Raw genomic sequence first — 23,608 nt, 5'->3', positions numbered from 1 at the left:
AGTGTGAATGTGATTTTTTTTGTATTTTTATGCTCTTGTTCATTGAGAACGTTTTTTGCTTATATTTCCTTTGTGTGTTATATAGGAACACCGAGCGATCATGGCACGATCAGTACCAGGTTTAGACTTACTTACGAAAGCCCAGTTGCAATATGAGCTTAGAATCAGAAGTCTAAGTGTTGACGGTACGGTGAATGAGTTGATTCCACGGCTCCGGGCGGCGTTGTTAGCTCCAGTAACGTTGTCTCCAGATCTTCTCCCGGATCAGGGTAAGTGGATATAGTCAGTTTCCACATTTATAGCTGCTTGGAGTGCTACCGTGTCAGTCTTTGAGCGTGATCCTCCCACGTTAAAACAGGTTCGTCGAGCATAAGCTCAATTGGCTCATTCACATCAGTCTTTGTTAGATTTAAAATCTGTTGGGTTCCAAGACGCGCACAGAGCAGTTTTTGATCAGGCCTCGGCGGAGGTGGAGGGTCGCCATGATGTAAGGGAGCGGGCGTCCCAGCGAGTCGAATTAGAACAGTCTAATTCCTTTGGGAATTGCCCCACCCTTTATTGAGATTGTTGCATGATGTCACTGACATTACTATTGAGTCGGTAGATCAAGTTATCAAGGTGTTGGAATTAATTGTTCGTTTACGGCGACATACGGAGGCTCTATCTCTCCCACATGCTACGGCATTGACGGCGTTGTATTCAGTGGCCCGCGGCAGTTTGGCTTTGATAATAGCCGAAACGTTGCAAGAAGGCGGTTCGCTTACGCACCTGAGGGATAAGATTTTGCGTTGGAACAGGAACAATTTTGGCTGGTGCAAGGAGATAGGGAACCACTAATGCAATTTGTGGAACGTGTTAGGCTTGCGGTAGAGGCTCTCGACATACAAATTTCAGAACGCGATTGTGTCACCCATATGCTTGATGGTCTTTCTACATCAGAGAAGGGAAAATTTATCTTTGTTGAGAGACCGCGAACATATGCCGAGTTGTTGGCGGTTGTTGACACATTAGATGTCCGCCAATTTCCGGAAGTCACCCAGCAGCGTTCTCATAGTACTACGCCTTCGGAAGCACTGCCAACTGTTGTTCCCCGGAACGTCCCTAACCAACGCCAATGTTATCGTTGCGGATCCCCAGATCATTTGGTCCGGTCCTGTCCGGTTCTTCGCACGCCCCATTATCAGCCGGCCGGAGTGGCCGAGCGGTTCTAGGCGCTACAGTCTGGAACCGCGAGACCGCAACGGTCGCAGGTTCGAATCCTGCCTCGGGCATGGATGTGTATGATGTCCTTAGGTTAGTTAGGTTTAAGTAGTTCTAAGTTCTAGGGGACTGATGACCTCAGAAGTTAAATCCCATAGTGCTCAGAGCGATTTGAACCATTTGAACCCCGTTATCAAAAATGACGCCAGGAGAAGGGGGGAAGGGGGGAACGAGCTCGGTCGATCCCTTCTCTCCCCTTTATTTGTGCGAAATTAGGGCAGGAACCGATTTGTGCCTTATTAGACACAGGCAGTGCCCGGTCTTTCATTAGTAAGCCGTGGTACTTGGAATTTGGTAAAACAGCTCGCTTGTCTAGAGTGCGTTCTACCGGAAGTAGATGTCGGACTGCTAATAGTGAAATGTTGCCTATTCTGGGGGAGAGCAGAGCATATTTGTCTATTGGCACCTTATCATGGCCTGTTCAGTTGTTGGTTGCGGAGAATTTAAGCACGCCTTTCATTTTGGGTTGGGACTTCATTAGTAAGTCGGGTCTAATTTTAACATCCATCTCAAAGTTTTAATTACTTATTTTTTTTGGTAACGGTAAGGGAGAAAATTTTATTTTATTTTGTTTTATCAAAATAAAATTTTGTGGATGCGTCGGATACAGACGATTATTTATGTGGGTATTCTAGCCCCGGGGCGACCACGTAGTCGCCAAGCATGGTGCAGCTCAGAGATGATGTGGAGTGCCGCGCGGTAAGTCGTTTTCTGCGCCGGAGTGGGAACGAAAACCCGCGTTGAGTTGGTGGAAGTGGACGGCGAGAAAGCATCATCATATGAACAGTGGTTAGATGGTGTACATGCTTCCAGCATGGATGACCAGAGAAGTGGAAACACTGCTGCTCCAAGAGCAGGCTATCACAGTTGAGGTGTTGGCGCAGACAGTGTCTCGGGTCTCGCACGACGTTCTGAAGACGACGAAAGCGGCCACCGAATGAGTTCGGCGACTGCACACAGACATCTGCTGCGGATTTGGGGAATTGTTGTAAACTTCGTGCAACTATGGCTGGAAGGCAGTAGTTAGGAACCTACTGGCACATTGGATGGCAGGCACGGGCTATGTCGATATTTTGCAAACGATTCTGCGAGGCAGGTTTACGGCACTGCTCGCAGGCTAGAAGGCACGGCCCGGCGGGCACTGTATACAAATGTGAAGTAATCGGGACAGTACAGGGCACCGACGTGCTCTGAAGAACCCATACGTTTCAGTTACAACAGCGCCTAGTGACCTGCATGTAGGGGCCGAAGTGGACTGTGGAAAGCTGACGTTGTACTCATGAAAGAGCACTCCACTTGTCCCCTCCAGGGGAACTACGTCAGAGTCGTAGGGAAAGATGTATAAATAAGCGAGCACAGGGGCTCAAATCGAGCAGTTGCGTCGCCATTCTGCCCGCGTCTACAACCGGAGAGAATGACGATGGTTTAAAATGCAGGCCATCCACGGCGACCTCCTCAAGGAAGTATTCAAGAAACACGCCACACGACTATACAGGAACTCGAGACACTCGAACAATCCTTTCATCCTCACTCTGGGAAACTACGATCACAACCACAGGTGGAAACACAAGCGACCAAAGACACTGCTAGCTAGGGCATAACCACCTATGGTAAACTAACACACGCAAACAGCGACAAACGTCGGTAAGCCCCTGCATATCAGCAACACTGACTGACAACTACCAGCTGCTATTAGAGCCGACCAACAGGCCACAGCAGGGACACCGACGAGCTCGCCCACAGACGCACGAACAATCTGCCAACACTCCCTCACACTGTGCCTCCGGTATATGACCTATCGGACACAAGACCGATCACAAACCTAACTGTTGCAGGTTGCAGGGCGCTGAACGAGGACTCTGTACCAGCACCCAGCGCCAGCCGCCGAGCAGCACAAACGCACAACGTCAAGGTATCGACATGCATGATACCCACTACTAACAAAGCCTATCCTTGCACAACCTATCGCAGGCAGCAAGACAACCGCTACTGCTCTTGCCGCCCGACCTAACTTTCGCAGAGGTTTTTTTTCCCTTGGCTCTTGCTTTGGCCCTTTTTTTTCCTCTGCCCTTCAAACCGCTACCCTTCGTCAGATTTCGACCAATCTATCTCCAGATGAGCGCGTATTAATGGTTAATCCTAACCAGACGTACGCAAACATCGCAGTACCCACATCCTGCGACACCTCACTTTAGTGAATACTAACCCTTATGCAGAGATGGCAGTAGACCTTTTGTGTTGGCCATCATGCCGGTGTGGGCGTGGAGGGGCTCCACCTCCATTAAAATAAGGCGACCTCCTGGTGATGGATATCAGTGGTCAACCGGCCCGCTGGAACAACCTCCAACGTCCGCTGCACGGACGAGCCATTGCTGTGTCGGGGCGCGTCGCACCTCGGAGCTACACCGGCGCAAGGAGTGAGAGGACTGCCTGGGTGGCATCGTCCGGCGGACTGCAAGCTGCCGTCCGCAGAGACGGGGTCGGGGCGCGAACTAGCGGCCTCCCGGGTACAGAGCTGTCCGCAGGCACTGAATAAGCTGCTCTGGGCGGACGGTCGGAGACGCTGCGGCTCACAAAGACAGCGGTCGGCTGCTTCCCTCCGGCGCTCTACACGGGGTCCACGAGCCGCGCTTGAGGGGGCAGTCAGCCGTGCTACGGGCCAGTAGCGCAGCTGACGAACGCGGCGGCCACGTAGCTGTGGCGTGAACAGCAGCGCCGCGCTACGTCTGCAAGGCTGGGCGACCGGACGCCGACGCTGCAGATTCCGGCACTGGCGTGCGCGGCGCCGTCACCGAGTTCACAGAAGTGCCCGCCGTGCATCTTCGATGTAATAAAGTCAGTGACACACTTTCCTGTGTTCCTCTTCACGCTTCGGCGTGAGTCATCCCTGTCTCCCAAACTATGCCTCTCGCTCATTCTGACATATTACGACCCCTGAGCTACGGGGCTTGTAACACAATGAACAGGACGAGTGCTGAGTTCATCGGGATCTACCAGAGAGAAAGAAGCAAAGTAACCAATGGAAACATGAGGATTCACCAGCACCGAAAGAGGCGGAGACGGAGTCATCATCAGACGAAGGTGATGCTGACTGGATTGCCATGGTGCGGTGCTAATAGATTACACACGCAAGGGACAAACCATCATAGGAGCACGCTTCGTCAAAACGAAGTGAAGTGTTGCGGGAGGCGGGTGCTTTTCCTCCACGACCACACCCCACCTCATTCTGCACAGGACGCAGCAACACGTGCTGCCGCTTTGAGCTATCGAATTTTGCCTGAGCCCCATACTCTCCTGACACTGCACTCACTGACTTCTTCCTCTTTCCTCCGATGAAGAATAATTACCAGGTAGGCATCTCCAGAACGACGACAAGATCTTAGTTCTGGACGCCGGCCGCGGTGGTCTAGCGGTTCTAGGCGCTCAGTCCGGAACCGCGCGACTGCTACGGTCGCAGGTTCGAATCCTGCCTCGGGCATGGATGTGTGTGATGTCCTTAGGTTAGTTAGGTTTAAGTAGTTCTAAGTTCTAGGGGACTGATGACCGAAGATGTTAAGTCCCATAGTGCTCAGAGCCATTTGAACCATCTTAGTTCTGGACAGTTTCTTGAACAGCGAAAATTCAGACTTCTGCAATCAAGGTATCTGCCGATCCATCCACCGGTGAAAGAAATGTGTCGCACTGAAGGCTGAACACGTAGAGGAGGACTAACTCTGTCACCAAGTTTACTAGTCACTGCTTGAATTTTTCGAAGCGGTAATATAAGCTTTATAGCTGCTCCTCGTACCTTACACCACGTGATCAAAAGTCTCTGGACACCTCGCCGAAAATGACTTACAAGTTCGTGGCGCCCTCCATCGGTAATGCCGGAATTCAATATGGTGTTGGCCCGCCCTTAGCCTTGACGACAGCTTCCACTCTCGCAGGCGTAATTTCAATCAGGTGCTGGAAGGTTTCTTGGGGAATGGCAGCCCATTCTTCACGGAGTGCTGCACTGAGGAGAGGTATCGATGTCGGTCGGTAAGGCCTGCCACAAAGTCGGAGTACCAAAACATCCCAAAGGTATTCTATAGGATTCAGGTCAGGACTCTGTGCAGGCCAGTCCATTACAGGGACATTATTGTCGTGTAACCACCCGGGCACAGGCCGTGCATTATGAACAGGTGCTCGATCGTGTTGAAAGATGCAATCGCCATCGCCGAATTGCTCTTCAACAGTGGGAACCAAGAAGGTGCTTAAAACATCAATGTAGACCTGTGCTGTAATAGTGCCACGGAAAACAACAAGGGTGCAAGGCCCCCCCCCCCACCCCCATGGAAAACACGACCACACCATAACACCACCGCCTCCGAATTTTACTGTTGGCACTACAGACGCTAGCAGATGACGTTCACTGGGCATTCGCCATATCCACACCCTCCCATCGGATCGCCACATTATGTACTGTGATACGTCACTCCACACAACGTTTTTCCACTGTTCAATCGTCCAATGTTTACGCTCCTTGCACCAAACGAGGCCGTCGTTTGGCATTTACCGGCGTGATGTGTGGCTTATGAGCAGCCACTCGACCATGAAATCCAAGTTTTTTCACCTCCTACCTAACTGTCATAGTCCTTGCAGTAGATCCCGATGCAGTTTAGAATTCCTGTATGATGATCTGGATAGATGTCTGCCTATTACACGTTACAACCATCTTCAACTGTCGGTGGTCTCTGTCAGTCAACAGTCGAGGTCGGCCCGTACGCTTTTGTGCTGTAGTGTCTCTTCCGGTTTCCACTTCACTATCATATCAGAAACAGTAGACCTAGTGGTGTTTAGGAGTGTGGAAACCTCGCGTACAGACGTATGACACAAGTGACACCCAATCACCTGACCACGTTCGAAGTCCGTGAGTTCTGCGGAGCGCCCCATTCTGCTCTCTCACGATGTCTAATGACTACTGATTTCGCTGGTATGGAGTACCTGGCAGTAGGAGGCAGCACAATGCACCTAATACGTAAAACGTATTTTTTTGGGGGGGGGGGGGGGAGGGTGGAGGGGTGTCCGGATACTTTTGATCAGATAGTGTAATCATTTTTATTTATGGGTAGTTACATACATGGAATGCCCAGCGTATAAATTTAGATCATTTTATTTAGTTGTCTACTCTTCCTTTACAGTATATAAAAGTACACGGGACAGTCACATTAATATTCGACGTCAACCAGCAAGAACCACCCGCAACGGCAAGTGGCAGCACTAGCAGTGGGGGGTATATAAAGCGCGTCCCGCGGACGAGGAAAACAGTGCAGTTGTCGTAATGCGGAAACGGAGAGATTCGTCTGACGTCCAAGAGGGCATGATCATTTGCTTCCTGGCCGAGAGGGGAACCATTTCCGAAACGGCTAAGTTTGTAAACGGTTCGTATGCTACAGTGGGTATAGTATGGCAAAATGGCGCCCTCCAAGACCGGCGATGAGGCAGCTGTGTTGCGCCACGGGCCGAACATGACAGGGGTGAACGACGGCTGCGGAGGTGTGTACTGGCCAGTATACGTTAAACTGCTGAACAACTGACCGCCCAGGCGAACTGAGGAGCTACCAACAGTGTTCTCCTCAACGGCCTCCACAGCAGGCGCCTGGTTCGTGCATTTACATTTACATTTACATTTACATTTACATTTATACTCCGCAAGCCACCCAACGGTGTGTGGCGGAGGGCACTTTACGTGCCACTGTCATTACCTCCCTTTCTTGTTCCAGTCGCGTATGGTTCGCGGGAAGAATGACTGTCTGAAAGCCTCTGTGCGCGCTCTAATCTCTCTAATTTTACATTCGTGATCTCCTCGGGAGGTATAAGTAGGGGGAAGCAGTATATTCGATACCTCATCCAGAAACGCACCCTCTCGAAACCTGGACAGCAAGCTACACCGCGATGCAGAGCGCCTCTCTTGCAGAGTCTGCCGCTTGAGTTTGTTAAACATCTCCGTAACGCTATCACGGTTACCAAATAACCCTGTGACGAAACGCGCAGCTCTTCTTTGGATCTTCTCTATCTCCTCCGTCAACCCGATCTGGTACGGATCCCACACTGATGAGCAATACTCAAGTATAGGTCGAACGAGTGTTTTGTAAGCCACCTCCTTTGTTGATGGACTACATTTTCTAAGGACTCTCCCAATGAATCTCAACCTGGTACCCGCCTTACCAACAATTAATTTTATATGATCATTCCACTTCAAATCGTTCCGCACGCAGATATTTTACAGAAGTAACTGCTACCAGTGTCTGTTCCGCTATCATATAATCATACAATAAAGGATCCTTCTTTCTATGTATTCGCAATACATTACATTTGTCTATATTAAGGGTCAGTTGCGACTCCCTGCACCAAGTGCCTATCCGCTGCAGATCTTCCTGCATTTCGCTACAATTTTCTAATGCTGCAACTTCTCTGTATACTACAGCATCATCCGCGAAAAGCCGCATGGAACTTCCGACACTATCTACTAGGTCATTTATATATATTGTGAAAAGCAATGGTCCCATAACACTCCCCTGTGGCACGCCAGAGGTTACTTTAACGTCTGTAGACGTCTCTCCATTGATAACAACATGCTGTGTTCTGTTTGCTAAAAACTCTTCAATCCAGCCACACAGCTGGTCTGATATTCCGTAGGCTCTTACTTTGTTTATCAGGCGACAGTGCGGATCTGTATCGAACGCCTTCCGGAAGTCAAGAAAAATAGCATCTACCTGGGAGCCTGTATCTAATATTTTCTGGGTCTCATGAACAAATAAAGCGAGTTGGGTCTCACATGATCGCTGTTTCCGGAATCCATGTTGATTCCTACATAGTAGATTCTGAGTTTCCAAAAACGACATGATACTCGAACAAAAAACATGTTCTAAAATTCTACAACAGATCGACGTCAGAGATATAGGTCTATAGTTTTGCGCATCTGCTCGACGACCCTTCTTGAAGACTGGGACTACCTGTGCTCTTTTCCAATCATTTGGAACCTTCCGTTCCTCTAGAGACTTGCGGTACACGGCTGTTAGAAGGGGGGCAAGTTCTTTCGCGTACTCTGTGTAGAATCGAATTGGTATCCCGTCAGGTCCAGTGGACTTTTCTCTGTTGAGTGATTCCAGTTGCTTTTCTATTCTTGCACCCAGGCTGAGCGCTGTTTAGCTGCGATGGAGGCTGGAATTTGCGCAGTATTACCTGCACTGGACTTCTACCGAGTGGTCACAGAATAATGAATAACGTTTTATGGTCCATCAGACAGATGGCCGTTGGCATGCGCGTGGTGAAACGTCTACGGAGGCCTTACGGTCTGCGGAATGTTTTCGTGGCGTTACCTGGGTGGCCCCGTCATTCTGGAAAGCACACTGGATCAACACACCTACGTTTGAGAATTGCATCAACCCCTACACGCAATTTGATTTTCCTCTGCACGGCGGCATCTACGAGCAAGACAATGCATCGTGTCACACAGCGCACAGTATACGTGAGTGGTTCGAACGGCTCCAGGATGAGTCTAACATACTCCTCTTGCCTCCACACTCCCAGGATTTAAACCAGATAGGTAATTTGTGAGACAATCTCGATCGGGCTCTTCGCGTCACGGATCCTCTACCGAGAAATGTAGCGCGGCCGGCCGTGGGCCTCGGCTCCACACTCACGTCCGCCCCTACCAGAACCTCACTGACTTCTCTGCCTGCGCGCCTCACGGCAGTCTGTACTGCAGCAAGTGCTTACACGGGCTTCTGACAGGTGGTCACCACATTGTGCATGGACAGTGTATATTCATTGTATTAGGCAATGCACGTTTTTATGAATTGAAATGCAATTCTATAGTGACAAACATAATAATGCAATTATTGCATTACTCAATTTTTAAGAGGACACAGAAAAATAAACTCGTATTAGAAGACACACAAAAACGTTGTGCTTGGCACATTTTAACACGATCGGGCTTTCTAAGTGCTAGGCACTTACATACGATTTTATGGGAGCAAATACGATTAAAGTGTTGGATTTGATTCAAATGGCTCTCAGCACTATGGGACTTAACATCTCAGGTCATCAGTCCCCTAGAACTTAGAAGTACTTAAACCTAACTAACCTAAGCACATCACACACATCCATGCCCGAGGCAGGATTCGAACCTGCGACCGTAGCGGTCGCGCGGTTCCAGACTGTAGCGCCTAGAACCGCTCGGCCACCCCGGCCGGCAAAAGTGTTGGATAAGACAGTTAAATATAGAGAAGGGGGTAGCTAATAAAGCATTTCAGTTCATTGACACAAAAGGGTAAACATTGTATTTGATACTGCTCGATTTTGTACATTTGAAAACAGTTACATAAGAGCAAACATGATTGCAGTCATTATTAAATTGTTTCTTCACTCAGAACATATAATACACAGGAGTTTTTTGAGGTATTTGCAGTGTTGAGAAAAAATGGAAAGGTTATCAAAACTGGACGTATTCATCAAAGGGGAGTTATTCGCAGTCCTTCTTTATACAAAATGGTCTAACTGTTTCAGTCTGCGGCTGGCTGGCTTTTTATTTCCAAACTACCGGTTCCGGCCAACGTCGCCCATCTTCAGGTCATATTTCTTAGCTACAGAGCAACTAGTCGAAAAAGAACAACGGTTCGCTGTCATATGTACACCGAAGCGCGAAAGAAACTGCTATAGCTATGCGTATTCGAAAGAAGAGATACGTAACCAGCCAGAATACGGCGCTAGAAACATGTTGCCTGGTCGTTCGAGACTCGTTTCAAACTATATCGAGCGGACGATCGTGTACGGGTATGGAGACCTCCTCATGAATCCATGGACCCCGTATGTCAGCAGGGGACTCTTCAAGCCGGTGGAGGCTCGATAATGGTGTGGGGCGTTTGCAGTTGTAGTGATACGGGGCCCCTGATATGTCTACATACGGCTATGACAGGCGACACGTACGTAAGCAACCTGTCTGGTCACCTGCATCCGTTCATGTCCATTGTGCATTGCAACCGTCTTGGGCAATTCCAGCAGGACAGTGCTACACCCTACACGTCCAGAATTGCTACAGAGTGGCTCCAGGAACACTCTTCTGAGTTTAAACACTTCCGATGGCCACCGAACTCCCCAGACCTGAATATTATTGAGCATGTCTGGGATGCCTTTCAACATGTTGTTCAGAAAAGATGTCGACCCCGTCGTACTCTTACGGATTTATAGACAGCCCTGCAGGTGTCGTGGTGTCAGTTCCCTCTTGCATTACACCAGACATTAGTCGAGTCCGTGCCACGTCGTGTTGTGGCACTTCTGCGTGGTCGTGGGGGCCCTTTTCGACAATAGGCAGGTGCACCAATTTCGTTGGTTCTTCAGTGTACGTTGAGTATATGACAGTGAAGTGACTGTTCATTTACGACAAGTATGGAATCGCACTTTTTCCCAATACAGAAATATTCCATCTTCAGAAATTTCCTTGTTAGAAAGTAACTCGTTGGTTTTGGAGCTTAAAAGTCTCCACATGTCAGTGGGACTTATCTCTTAAACTGACGAGTTACTTTCTTTGACAAAAATTTGGCGATCGAAAATTGTTAAATACAAATTTGGCACTAACACAGCGGTCATACTTCTTACGACATAAAAACATATAAGGTTAGTCTGTACCGCCAGAAATGCATATCCTCCTATTTCCATCTATTGTACTATAAATTTGTTTTCCTTATTTTTGTTACCTGAATATATAACATTTCTGTGTCTTCGTATATTGTAATTGTTTTACTATTTGTATATATATATTTATGCGTTTATGTCGATGTATAATTGGTTTGTTTCGTAAATATTATTTGTATTTTTACGCTGGGTCTTGCCTAGGGAAAACTGCTATCGAACGATTACATCGATAGGTCGTGTGAAGTACGAAAGTGTTTAGGATCTTTGGTAGTGTTAACTCTGCCGCGTGGAGCGCGGGCTGAGCAGAGAGAGTCTGGCTGGGGTAGTGCAGTGGAGAAGGTGTGTTGTGTGACGCTCCCGCGAGTTGCCGCGCTTTCGGGGTTTGGCAGCATGTAATTGCGCTCGACTCGCGATGATAGTTTCTGACATGGTGTCACGGACGGGAAGCATTAGCTGGCGCACATCAAGAGCCCGTTTCGCCTGGTGACCGTGTCGAGAAGAAGGCGCGCCGACATCCAGCTTCTGCAACAGCGACGGCCGACAATGAGTGACTGTCGCCACCTCCTCGATCGACGGTTTCAAACCTTCAATCAACCATCAAAGAAAACTGGGGGCACGTAAAGTTTTAGAACTGTATGGCAGACCTCAGCTTTTCAAATTGTTCAAATCACAAAATTACAGCAACTTAGCATGAACCTTTGTTGCTCATTGTCCCAGTTGCATTACCAAGCAGGGTCCCTTCCTTTTCCGGAATGAACCCGAGTGTCGTTGAAATTCAAACGCCAGCATCATTTTATTTCACTGCTTTAATTTCAAAATTCAGTTTTTAATTTCAAAAATCATCATATTTAGATTACACAAGCACGAATTAAGAGTGCGAGTTTTGTTACCGAATTTTAGCTTACCTGTGACTGCAGCTCAGCTTGGTACGTACTAAATTTTACTATTGTTAATTGTTCAGAATAGTTTAATTCAAGTTCAAAGTTAAATCTCTTCTTTCTAAATTGCGTAGATTCAAGTAGCTTTTGAAATGATTGTTGAGGTATTCCAAGACTAACCGTATTTTACTGAATTTCGATGTGCTTCAGAAAGAAAGCTCATCATTAACTTCAGTCACTAAATTAACTTTCGGTTTTCCGGTTTTATTAATTCTTTTGCTAAATTAAGTCAGAGTGTAGCGAAATTTATTACTTCTGACAAACTTTCAGTTTTCACACTACATGTGTCAACCTTCAGTTGCCACACTTCTAGTGCTAATTATATGTGTAATAACCTTTCTTTTTCAGTTACTATAGTAATTGTCCTTAGGACTGGCGACCGTAATTTCCCCCAAATCTCAAATATCTAATTAACGCTAGTTAATTGTTAACGTAACGGCCGCACATTTACTTTCTTTATTAACTTTACCCCTTTTCAAAATTAATTTCCACCTGTTTCATTAGAATTTTTCCTTTGATTTAGATGTAACCCTTTCCTCCCTCTTTACCGACAGATTAACTTCGGTGACGATTGCTTTTCCAAAATTTCCATTAGGTACACGCGGTTTAATTTTTCACGGTCATTAAGGTCGATAAGTGAGGGGGAGGTTACAAGTCAACTCCATAATGTTCTTACACAATGACTGGAAAAAAAAATCGCAACTCTAAGAACGAGTTGTGCGACATAAATGACAGTTGGTAGGTCTGAATGATGGTGCCTAATCAGATTTCTTGCTTTTGAGTTTGGACGTTCTGTGTCGATGTTAGTCAAGAATGCTGTTAGGGCGATAAAGACGCCATTACCAGTACCTTACTGAGTTTGAAAGAGGTCGTATAATAAGGCTACGAGAAGCTGAATGTTCCTTCTGCGAAATACCTGGCAGGAACGTAGTCACTGTACATGACTCCTGGTGTAGGTGGTCGCGGGAATGTACGGTCGCAAAAAGACCGGGCTCCGGACGGCCATGTGGAAATACCGATAACGAAGACCATCGCGTTCGGCGTATGGCTCTGTCGCATCGCAATACATCTGCAGCAGCAGTTTGAGCAGCAGTTGGCACTACAGTGAGACAGCGAACTGTTACAAGTCGTTAATTTCAACGACAGATCCCAGACACACGCACTGTAGTGTGCATTCCACTGGCCCCAAACCACCACCACTTGTGGCTTCACTGGTATCAAGCAAGAGCTCATAGGAAGGCAGGGTGGACGCCTGTTGTGTTTCCTGATGAAAACTGTTTCTGCCTGCCTCGGTGCCAGTGAAGACCAGAAGGAGGCCAGCTGAGGGCCTCCAAGCAAATTGTCCGCATGCTACACGTACTGGACCTAAACCTCGGGTCACGGTCTGGGGTCCGATTTTGTATGATAGCAGGAGCACTCTCGTTGTTATCCCTCACAAACTGACGGCATATATGTACGTCAGTCTGGTGATTCGACCCATTGTGCTGTCATTCGTGAACAGCATTCCAGAGGATGTTTGTCAACAGGATAACGTTCGCCCACATACCGCTTTTGTAACCCATCACTCCTACGGACTGCCATCCGTTGCCTCGTCCTGCTCGGTCACCAGATATGTCTTCAATCGAACGCGTATTGGACATCGTCGAACGACAGTTCCCGTCTCATCCACAAACAGCATTTTCGGTGTTGCGATTTTTCCCCAACGATCGCGTGCTAGGGGCATCGTTTGTGGAGACAACAAGAAATGCAGAAGTTACAGATATTCACGGAGATAAAAAGTGTATTGACCTACCAAGCACAACAGACATGAAACTCCATACCACAAACTGACATGCGGCACCTGCATGACACAACGCAATGAGGTATGCATGCTTGCATTCAACATCCTGGCGGTTACAACAGTTATTAATGTCCCAGCATTTGACATTTGGAATGGCTTCCCTCGCACTTCCATTAACCTATGATCTTGCAATGTTAGTAACTTAAATACGAGTATATTACCTAGACAAATGTAATCCCAAAATTCCATTCTACATTAATCCTACATTAATTATTTTTTGGTGTTGCGACTTTTTCCCCCCACGATCAGGCCCTAGGAGCATCGCTTGTGGAGACAGCAAGGAATGCAGAAGTTGCACATATTCGAGGAGATCAGAAGTGTGAGTGCCACCAGAACGAATGCCGGAGCTGCTGCGTTAACTGTGACACGTTTCAGTACTGGCCGTGCAGCTTTAATGAGCGCGCGCACGCACCTGTCCTCCATGCCCATGAGGTAGCCGATGACGCGCCAGAAGTGCACGATGCCCTCCTCGCCGCCGCGCTCGATGCCCAGCTTCTCGGGCGCCACCATGGTGAAGCCGATGAAGCCGAACTGCGTGACGGCCATGTCGAACTGCGAGATGCTGCCCGCCGAGCGGCTGGCGGCGCAGTGGCGGCCGCGCACCTCGGTCAGCGACTTGAACGCCCTGCCGAGAGAACACTGCTGCAGCTTCTCCCCCTCTCGGGCGGTCGGGCGACATACAGGTAAACGAAGCGTAAAGCGAGCGCATTCAGCGGCAACATTCGGCACTAACTTTGTACAGGGCCGGCAAAATAAAACTGGTCTGGAAAATACTTCGTGCACCTCAACGTAGGCAACCCAACCCAACATACAGCATTTGCGCTGGGCAGAGCTGAAGAACTACTATAGGCTATCGTAAACTATTGTAAGTAAATGTATAAGTGTAGACTACGGTAGGTTTCCTAGCAGCCTTGGTCCGTTAAGATCGTAACCGCAGTACCTATATGTTAGGTGTGTTGCTTACCTATCAGGCATTATCTCATTTCGATCTTGGTTGGTTGGTTTGGGGAAGGAGACCAGACAGCGAGGTCATCGGTCTCATCGGATGAGGGAAGGACGGGGAAGGAAGTCGGCCGTGCGCTTTTGAAAGGAAACATCCCGGCATTTGCCTGGACCGATTTAGGGAAATCACGGAAAACCTAAATCAGGATGGCCGGACGCGGGATTGAACCGTCGTTCTCCCGAATGCGAGTCCAGTGTCTAACCACTGCGCCACCTCGCTCGGTCATTTCGATCTCTTCCATTGTGTATGCAATCAGTGTCTTACTACTAGGGCTGATAAATATGTAATGCCCTACATTTTTTTCTCAGAACATACACTCCTGGAAATGGAAAAAAGAACACATTGACACCGGTGTGTCAGACCCACCATACTTGCTCCGGACACTGCGAGAGGGCAAGCAATGATCACACGCACGGCACAGCGGACACACCAGGAACCGCGGTGTTGGCCGTCGAATGGCGCTAGCTGCGAAGCATTTATGCACCGCCGCCGTCAGTGTCAGCCAGTTTGCCGTGGCATACGGAGCTCCATCGCAGTCTTTAACACTGGTAGCATGCCGCGACAGCGTGGACGTGAACCGTATGTGCAGTTGACGGACTTTGAGCGAGGGCGTATAGTGGGCATGCGGGAGGCCGGGTGGACGTACCGCCGAATTGGTCAACACGTGGGGCGTGAGGTCTCCACAGTACATCGATGTTGTCGCCAGTGGTCGGCGGAAGGTGCACGTGCCCGTCGACCTGGGACCGGACCGCAGCGACGCACGGATGCACGCCAAGACTGTAGGATCCTACGCAGTGCCGTAGGGGACCGCACCGCCACTTCCCAGCAAATTAGGGACACTGTTGCTCCTGGGGTATCGGCGAGGACCATTCGCAACCGTCTCCATGAAGCTGGGCTACGGTCCCGCACACCGTTAGGCCGTCTTCCGCTCACGCCCCAACATCGTGCAGCCCGCCTCCAGTGGTGTCGCGACAGGCGTGAATGGAGGGACGAATGGAGACGTGTCGTCTTCAGCGATGAGAGTCGCTTCTGCCTTGGTGCCAATGATGGTCGTATGCGTGTTTGGCGCCGTGCAGGTGAGCGCCACAATCAGGACTGCATACGACCGAGGCACACAGGGCCAACACCCGGCATCATGGTGTGGGGAGCGATCTCCTACACTGGCCGTACACCACTGGTGATCGTCGAGGGGACACTGAATAGTGCACGGTACATCCAAACCGTCATCGAACCCATCGTTCTACCATTCCTAGACCGGCAAGGGAACTTGCTGTTCCAACAGGACAATGCACGTCCGCATGTATCCCGTGCCACCCAACGTGCTCTAGAAGGTGTAAGTCAACTACCCTGGCCAGCAAGATCTCCGGATCTGTCCCCCATTGAGCATGTTTGGGACTGGATGAAGCGTCGTCTCACGCGGTCTGCACGTCCAGCACGAACGCTGGTCCAACTGAGGCGCCAGGTGGAAATGGCATGGCAAGCCGTTCCACAGGACTACATCCAGCATCTCTACGATCGTCTCCATGGGAGAATAGCAGCCTGCATTGCTGCGAAAGGTGGATATACACTGTACTAGTGCCGACATTGTGCATGCTCTGTTGCCTGTGTCTATGTGCCTGTGGTTCTGTCAGTGTGATCATGTGATGTATCTGACCCCAGGAATGTGTCAATAAAGTTTCCTCTTCCTGGGACAATGAATTCACGGTGTTCTTATTTCAATTTCCAGGAGTGTATTTATTGTTAAGGGTCAGAATTTGATGATAATATGCATCAACATGTCTTGTCCACGTCCTGTTTTTCTACATAGTCTCCATCACATTCTATGGCCGTGCGCCAACATTGTGGAAGAGTATGTATTCCCTGCTGGTAAAAGCTCGTGTCCTGAAGGTGTAGCCATGTTTTCACTGCATGACTGACGCTCTCGTCATTTTCAAAGTGTGTTCCCCATAGAGAATCTTTAAGTGGCCCAAAGAGTTGGAAGACTGAGGGTGCCAGGTCTGGAGTGTAGAGAGGCAATGACGTCCAACCAAATTTGGCGATGTGTTCCTGAGTTCTCAGACTTGTGTGTGGGCATGGATTATCGTGTCAGAGCAAGATTTCTGCTGGATGTTTGTCCTATCGAACACTTGGGAAACGGTTCTTCAGTTTGTTCAGAGTCTTACGTATGCCTCTGAATTGATGGTCGACCCTCTTGGCATCACATCCACGAGAATGACGCCATCACAATCCCAGAAGACTATCACCATGACTTTTCCGGCAGAGGGGTTTGTCTCGAATTTCTTATTTTGTGGTGAATGAGGGTGATGCCAATTCATGGTCTGCCTTTTTGTTTCCGGCGCAGACAGAAAGGCCTCTCCGTCGGTCTCAAAACGCTCCAACAATTCAGATGAAATGGCCTTTCTTCGAATCTTGTGGTCCACTGTGAGTATTCGTGGAAACCATCGTGAGCACTTCTTTGAATATCCGAGAGTCTCGATCATTGCACACGCACTTCCAATGCTAGCAGACAACTGTAGGGCCACTTGTCGAGTTTTGATGCGCCGGTCGGCACGAATAATGGCATCCGCACGATTCAGCGTGTCCGGAGCAATGGCTGAGACAGGACGTCCCGAGCGCGGCTCATCATGGAGCTCTGTTTCTGCATTTCCTGAGGCTGCAACTTTCTTTACGCATCGCCCAACTGTACTCGTATCAACTGCAGCATCAGCATATACTGTACAGGTACACAAACGATTATGGATGTTCACCACAGTTTCTTTTTCTGCACACAAGAATTCAATAACAGCACGCTGCCTGAACGTGAACCGTATGCAGACGGCATTTTGACGCTGTACTACGGCTCTGTCCTCTGCCAGGACGATTTGAAACCTCACCGGCTCACAGAACAAACATCATATGTGAAGCACCAACAAGGACGTTTGTCTATGTATATTAATGGCTTTTTTTTAAAAAAATGTGGGCATTACTTATTGAACGACCCTCGTCGATTCACCTAGAAACAGAACTGATGAAGCGTCTTTAAACTGGCTAAGGAAATATAAAGGACTGTGTAACCTACGGACTTGGTTCAAATGGCTCTGAGCACTATGGGACTTAACTTCTAAGGTCATCAGTCCCCTAGAACTTAGAACTACTTAAACCTAACTAACGTAAGGACATCACACACATCCATGCCCGAGGCAGGATTCGAACCTGCGACCGTAGCGGCCGCGCGGTTCCAGACTGTAGCGCCTTTAACCGCTTGGCCACCACGGCCGGCCACCTACGGACTATTTTTGTTCTATGTAACTACCTTGCTGTCTGTGACTTAAAAGTTAACAATATATATAGCAAAATTGAAATTATCAATGTTTAATTTAGACTTTATTCGAAAATTGTTGATTTGTTACGTGAAACAGAGGGATGTTTTTGTAAAACTAAAAAAACAATACACATTTATCATTAAGCACTAAAAGACGCAATTTCCTCAAATAAAAAAGACAAAATTAAAAAAAGACTGCGTATTGAAAACATATCAGACATCACTTCGGTACTTCGCCGAAACGACTGAGGTGGCGCAGTGGTTAGCACACTGGAGTCGCATTCGGGAGGAAGATGGTTCAACCCCACGTCAGCCATCTTGATTGAGGTTTCCCGTGATTTACTTGAATCGCTTCAGGGGCACGGCCGATTCCCTTCCCCGTCCTCCTCTAATCCGAGTTTGCGCTCCGTCTCTAGTGACCTCGTTGTCGACGGGACTGTAAGCTCTAGCTTCCTCCTCCGGTACTTCATCGAGCTCGTACAAAACACGTTTCTGTTGCCAGAACGCGATTTTTACTCTGGAGCAGGGTGTGCACTCACACGAAACTTCATGACAGGTTGAAACTGTGTGGCAGACCGAGGCTCGAACTCGGGACGTTTATCTTCCGCAGGCAAGTACTCTATCGAGTAAGTTACACAAGCCCGACTGACGATCACTCCTCACGGCTTTACTTCAGCCAGTAACTCGTCTCCTCCCTTCCAAGCAAGTTACCGGAGAAAGTAAAGCCGTGAGGAGAATTTGTCAATCGTGTTTGGGTAGTTCAACCGGCAGAGTACTTGCCCCCACAAGGCAAAGGTCCCGAATTCGACGCTCAGTCCGGCACGCCGTTTTAACCTGCCAGGAAATCTGATGTTCCTGTTGATTGGAAACAACTTTCGCACTTATCAATAATAGCACGAAACTCTTGCCTTTGATTATGATAAAATGAAATGTCGTGTGGCGAGGACCTGCCGGCGGATAGACCTGATCGCCTGGTCCAAATATTTTGAGGTGACACCACTTCGACGACTTGCGCGGCGATGAACATGAAATGATGATGACGACACAGACACCGAGTCCCTGAGCGGAGAAAATCTCCAACCCAGCAGGGAATCGAACCCTGGCCCCTCGGCATGAGAAGCCGGCGCGCTGTCCACACTGCTGCGGTGGCGGACTTCGATTATGATGAAGAACTTCTATTGAGTACAAAAAAACAACAATTATTACTTAGATTTTTTTATTTTTAGTATTTTATGTATCCTCAGTAATTGTACTTGCTTATAAAGAAAAAAAGCAACAATTTGCATAAAAGGAATTTAATTCCTTTACCGATTCGGGGCACTTAGTGCCCTTCCTCAGAAAGTTATACCTATCGCATTAATTGCGAGTGTCAACAATAAGATCCATACATCAAAACGTCGTGGTCATGAGGTTCATTGTACCGGTACAAAAACAAGTGTATCTCCTTCCTCCACGCGTAAGTGAACGAGAATACGTAGTGTTTCCGGGAGACACACTCCCAAAACTCTTGAAAGAAAGCACACTTGGTCTTTATGAACATATGTGATTCAAAACGTGATGGAGAGCCCACTCTGTTTGCACGCCTGCTCGTGAACACTTGCTCTAGAGGTTACCTGATGGGCACACTGGAAGAATTCATACACTGCCGGAAAAAATAAAACACCTTCAAGGGCAGGGCAATTTTATTGACAAGTGAGGTGACAGGTAGCCATTGTAGGAGAATTCGACAGCAAATTCAGACCAAAGGAACACACACGCCACAGTAAATGATGCCCAAACAATCGCATCAATACACAGTGTATCCTCGTCTGGAGGCAACGTTGGCTTCTATTCTCGCATGCAAACTATCGTAAAGGTGCCGAATGGTATCTGCGATAGATTATCCCATACAGCTTGCATCTTTTGTTGCAGTTCGGCAGTGGTTCTTGCAGGCCCTGGAGAACGAGTAAGTTCGCGCCTCACCATGTCTCATATGTGTTCAGCTAGCGAGAGATCTGATGGTCTTGCTCGTCAGGGCGGTTGTTGTACACCACGAAGAGCACATTGCGTCGCAGGAGCAGTATAAGGGAGATCATTGTCCAGCTCAAAACGGACATCACCTTATTGTCGAGATACGGCAGTACCACAGGGATGATAGCTTGTGCAATGTATCGCGCACTGGTTACTTTACCCTGCAGAAACACCAAATGTGAAGGCGAGTTGTAGCTGCTAAGCCCTCATATCATGAAGCCTGAAATGGGATCCAAGTGTCGTGGGCGAATGCACTCTAGAATAGGCAGTTCGCCAGGGCTACGCTGTAAATGTGTATGACCATCACTCGCATACAGATAGAATCTATTCTCATCGCTGAAAACAACAGAGCGCCATTTCGTTGTGCAGTCGACTCTTTCACGACACCAGAGTAGCAATGCTTGGCAGTGTAGTGGTGTCAGTGGTAGCTTGGCAAGAGGCACCCATGATCTTGATCCTGCTGCAAGCAGACGATCCCTAATAGTCCCAATGACCCAACGTGTACCCGTATTTCTTGTCTGAGTGATGTTCTGGCGGCTACCGCCGCTTGCACAGTGCGTCGACTTCGACGTGCGCCTGTACTATACGAACGTCCAGAACCTGGTCTACGGGTGTGGGAGTGTTCCACATACCACTGTTGATAGCAGCGACACACCACCGATAATTTGCACCCATATTGTGAAGCAATCCATCAAAATGTCCATCGAGTTTTCCACAGGCCCACAGACCAACCGCGCTCAGATGGCTGAAGCTGTTCAACGGGAGTCTGTGTCTGGTAGCGAGCGCCGCGGTTTTCGAATCCGCGCCAGACGGGCACGGACCTCGGTTACCACTAGAGGTCTCTGTAAGCCGTGGCTGCGCGCGCTGCTGGCCCGCGTATAATGTGAGGGCGCCACTGTGGAGCACGTGGTCCCAGCGGGCAATACCGGCGTACGTTATCATGTATTTAAGCGCCTGCCTCTCACTCAGCAAGTCCGGCCGTACGTGGGGTCAGGACCCCTCCACCATCCTCCACACCTATAAATCCCTTATCCGCCCTATCCTTTGTTATGCCCATCCGGCTTGGATCTCCGCCCCCCCTACCTTTTATAAATCCCTCTAAATCCTTGAACGCCATGCTCTCCGCCTCGCCTATCGCATCCGTCTCCCCTCCCCCACGCGGATCCTCTACGATCTCATCCCCTTCCCCCACCTTCTCCTTTTCCTTGAAAGGATACGGATCCTGTACACCTCCCGTAAACTCGATCCTCCTCAACCGCTCGTCTCCCCGATCCTCTCACACCCCGCCCGCTGCCGCGCCTGTATTCTCACGTCCCACCCGGTCTCCATCTCTCCACCCTCCTTACCCACTCCCGAGGTGGCTTTCGCCAGCTCCCCCTCCCTGATGATGTCCTCCTCCCTTCCATTTACCCCTCCTATCAACTTTGATCCTCACCCCCACTCCCTGTTTCCTTTCCTTTAGGCACCCTCCCTCCCTTCTCTTTCCTTTTTCCCCCGTCCCCCGTCCTCCGCCCCTCTTCCCCCGGGCTTCCCCTCCCCCTTCCTCCCTCCCCCACTCTCCCCTGCCCATGGCATCTCTTCTCTCCCCTCTCCCTCTCCCGCTCCCCTTCTTCCTCCTCCTCTCTTGGCAGGTCCCCGGACTCGCACACGCTCAGTGAACATTCGCGCGCCGGAGATCATCGCCATCAGTGTCTCGTGTGTGTGCCTTCGTCTGTGTTTAGTGTTCTTTCGTCGTCACGCCTCCACTGTTCACGTGTGCCGTCGTAGTCGTCCGGGTTATGTGCGCCGTGTCAACAAGTGTTAATGTTTTTTTCGTCCGGCGTGAACGGCTTCATGTTTCTTGTTTTTGTATCTACATTTTTGCCCGCCGTTTTTATTGTATTGTTTGTGTCACCTATCTGTCACCTTAATGTACCACTTACGGCTGAAGAGCGGCGTAATATGCTGCTGACAGCCCACCTTGTATGAGGTGCTTAAAATTACAATAAAGAAAAAAAAAACACTCAGCGAGGCAGTCTAATATTCACGCAAGTCTCTCGATATCTCGCTTACAGACACCGTGTTTACTTCGCTCATTTCCGTGTACGAGTGAACGTTGCTGAGTTCGTGAGGTTTTCGCTTGTGACCCCGTTGCTTCTTGCGTGTTGTTGTTCTCGGTGTCTTGCCCAGCCGCCTGTCGTTGTGCGCGTCCGTCCGCCTTTTTCGTTCAACCCCCCCCCCCCCCCCCCCCCCCACCCGCTCGGTCCCGCCGCGCTTTCGTTCACGGCGACCCCGCGGCCGTTCCGGTCGCGGTTACAACTATGTACATGTCAGTGGGGGACGATTGTAGCACAGAACGAATGTTCCGAATACTGTTCACGTAGAAACACAGTGCAGTTACTGCCCGCACAGTCAAAACAGAGGGTGGAAAGACAGGCCTCCGGCATGCCAGCTGACCTCTGATGACTCTGACAAACGAATCGCCAACACCACAAGCTGTCAGTATGCACATAACGTGCGTTGGCGGCACCGAACACTATCGCTGGTGGTGCTTCACTTTTTTTCCCGTAACACAATAAATAGTATGAACCCAGAGATGTGAAAAGTCTTAGGTACGACACACCTATCTGGCTTGTAAGGGATCTCCTACCAAGAATTCTCGCAGCCTGTGACATTGTTCTAACAGTACGTGTGTTGATCGCAAAAGGAAAGAAGATTAAGGTTTTATATACCATCGAGGACGAGGTCATTGGATACGAGGCACAAGCTCGTGCCAGGAAAGAAAATTAGTCTCATGTTATCCGAAGGACTTCTCCCAGCATTTACCCTCTGCGATATTGTGAAACTCTAAACTGAAACGGCCAGTCGCCGATCTGAACTGCACTCCTCTCAAATACGACTCAAGTGCTACACCACTGCTACAGCCACCTCGTTTGGCGCAGACTGACCAAGTTGTCCTCGATGGTGAGTGTTCATCGGAGGTGAGGGTGTCATCTGGAGTGCCCCAGGGAAATGTGGTAGGTCCGCTGTTGTTTTCTATCTACATAAATGATCTTTTGGATAGGGTGGATAGCAGTGTGCGGCTGTTTGCTGATGATGCTGTGGAGTACGGGAAGGTGTTGTCGTTGAGTGACTGTAGGAGTATACAAGATGACTTGGACAGGATTTGTGATTGATTTGAAGAATGGCAGCTAACTCTAAATATAGATAAATGTAAATTAAGTAAATTAATGTAGATGAATAGGAAAAAGAATCCCCTAATGTTAGAATACTCCATTAGTAGTGTAGCGCTTGACACAGTCATGTCGAATAAATATTTGGGCAGAACATTGCAGAGCAGTACGAAGTGGGACAAGCATGTAATGGCAGTTGTGGGGAAGGCGGATAGTCGTCTTCGGTTCATTGGTAGAATTTTGGGAAGATGTGGTTCATCTGTAAAGGAGACCACTTATAAAACACTAATATGACTTATTCTTGAGTACTGCTCGAGCGTTTGGGATCCCTATCAGATCGGATTGAGGGAGGACATAGAAGCAATTCAGAGGCGGACTGCTAGATTTTTTACTGGTAGTTTTCATCATCACGCGAGTGTTACGGAAATGCTTCAGCAACTCGGGTGG

General features: G+C 48.9%; 1 protein-coding gene across 1 annotated transcript in view; it reads right to left on the bottom strand.

Moving 5' to 3' along the window:
* Window positions 1–23,608, bottom strand: part of LOC126165126 (uncharacterized) — a 204,140-nt gene that overhangs the window by 13,102 nt on the left and 167,430 nt on the right. The window contains exon 4 of the mRNA XM_049920295.1: window positions 14,108–14,320. Coding sequence (XP_049776252.1) covers window positions 14,108–14,320 — 213 coding nt within the window. The remainder of the gene's footprint in view (window positions 1–14,107; window positions 14,321–23,608) is intronic.

This window comes from Schistocerca cancellata, chromosome 1 (assembly GCF_023864275.1).
Source record: "Schistocerca cancellata isolate TAMUIC-IGC-003103 chromosome 1, iqSchCanc2.1, whole genome shotgun sequence".
In the NCBI taxonomy this organism is placed as follows: Eukaryota; Metazoa; Arthropoda; class Insecta; order Orthoptera; family Acrididae; genus Schistocerca; species Schistocerca cancellata.
Note: the sequence above shows the minus strand (reverse complement) of the source record. Positions and strands in the feature narration are given on the sequence as shown.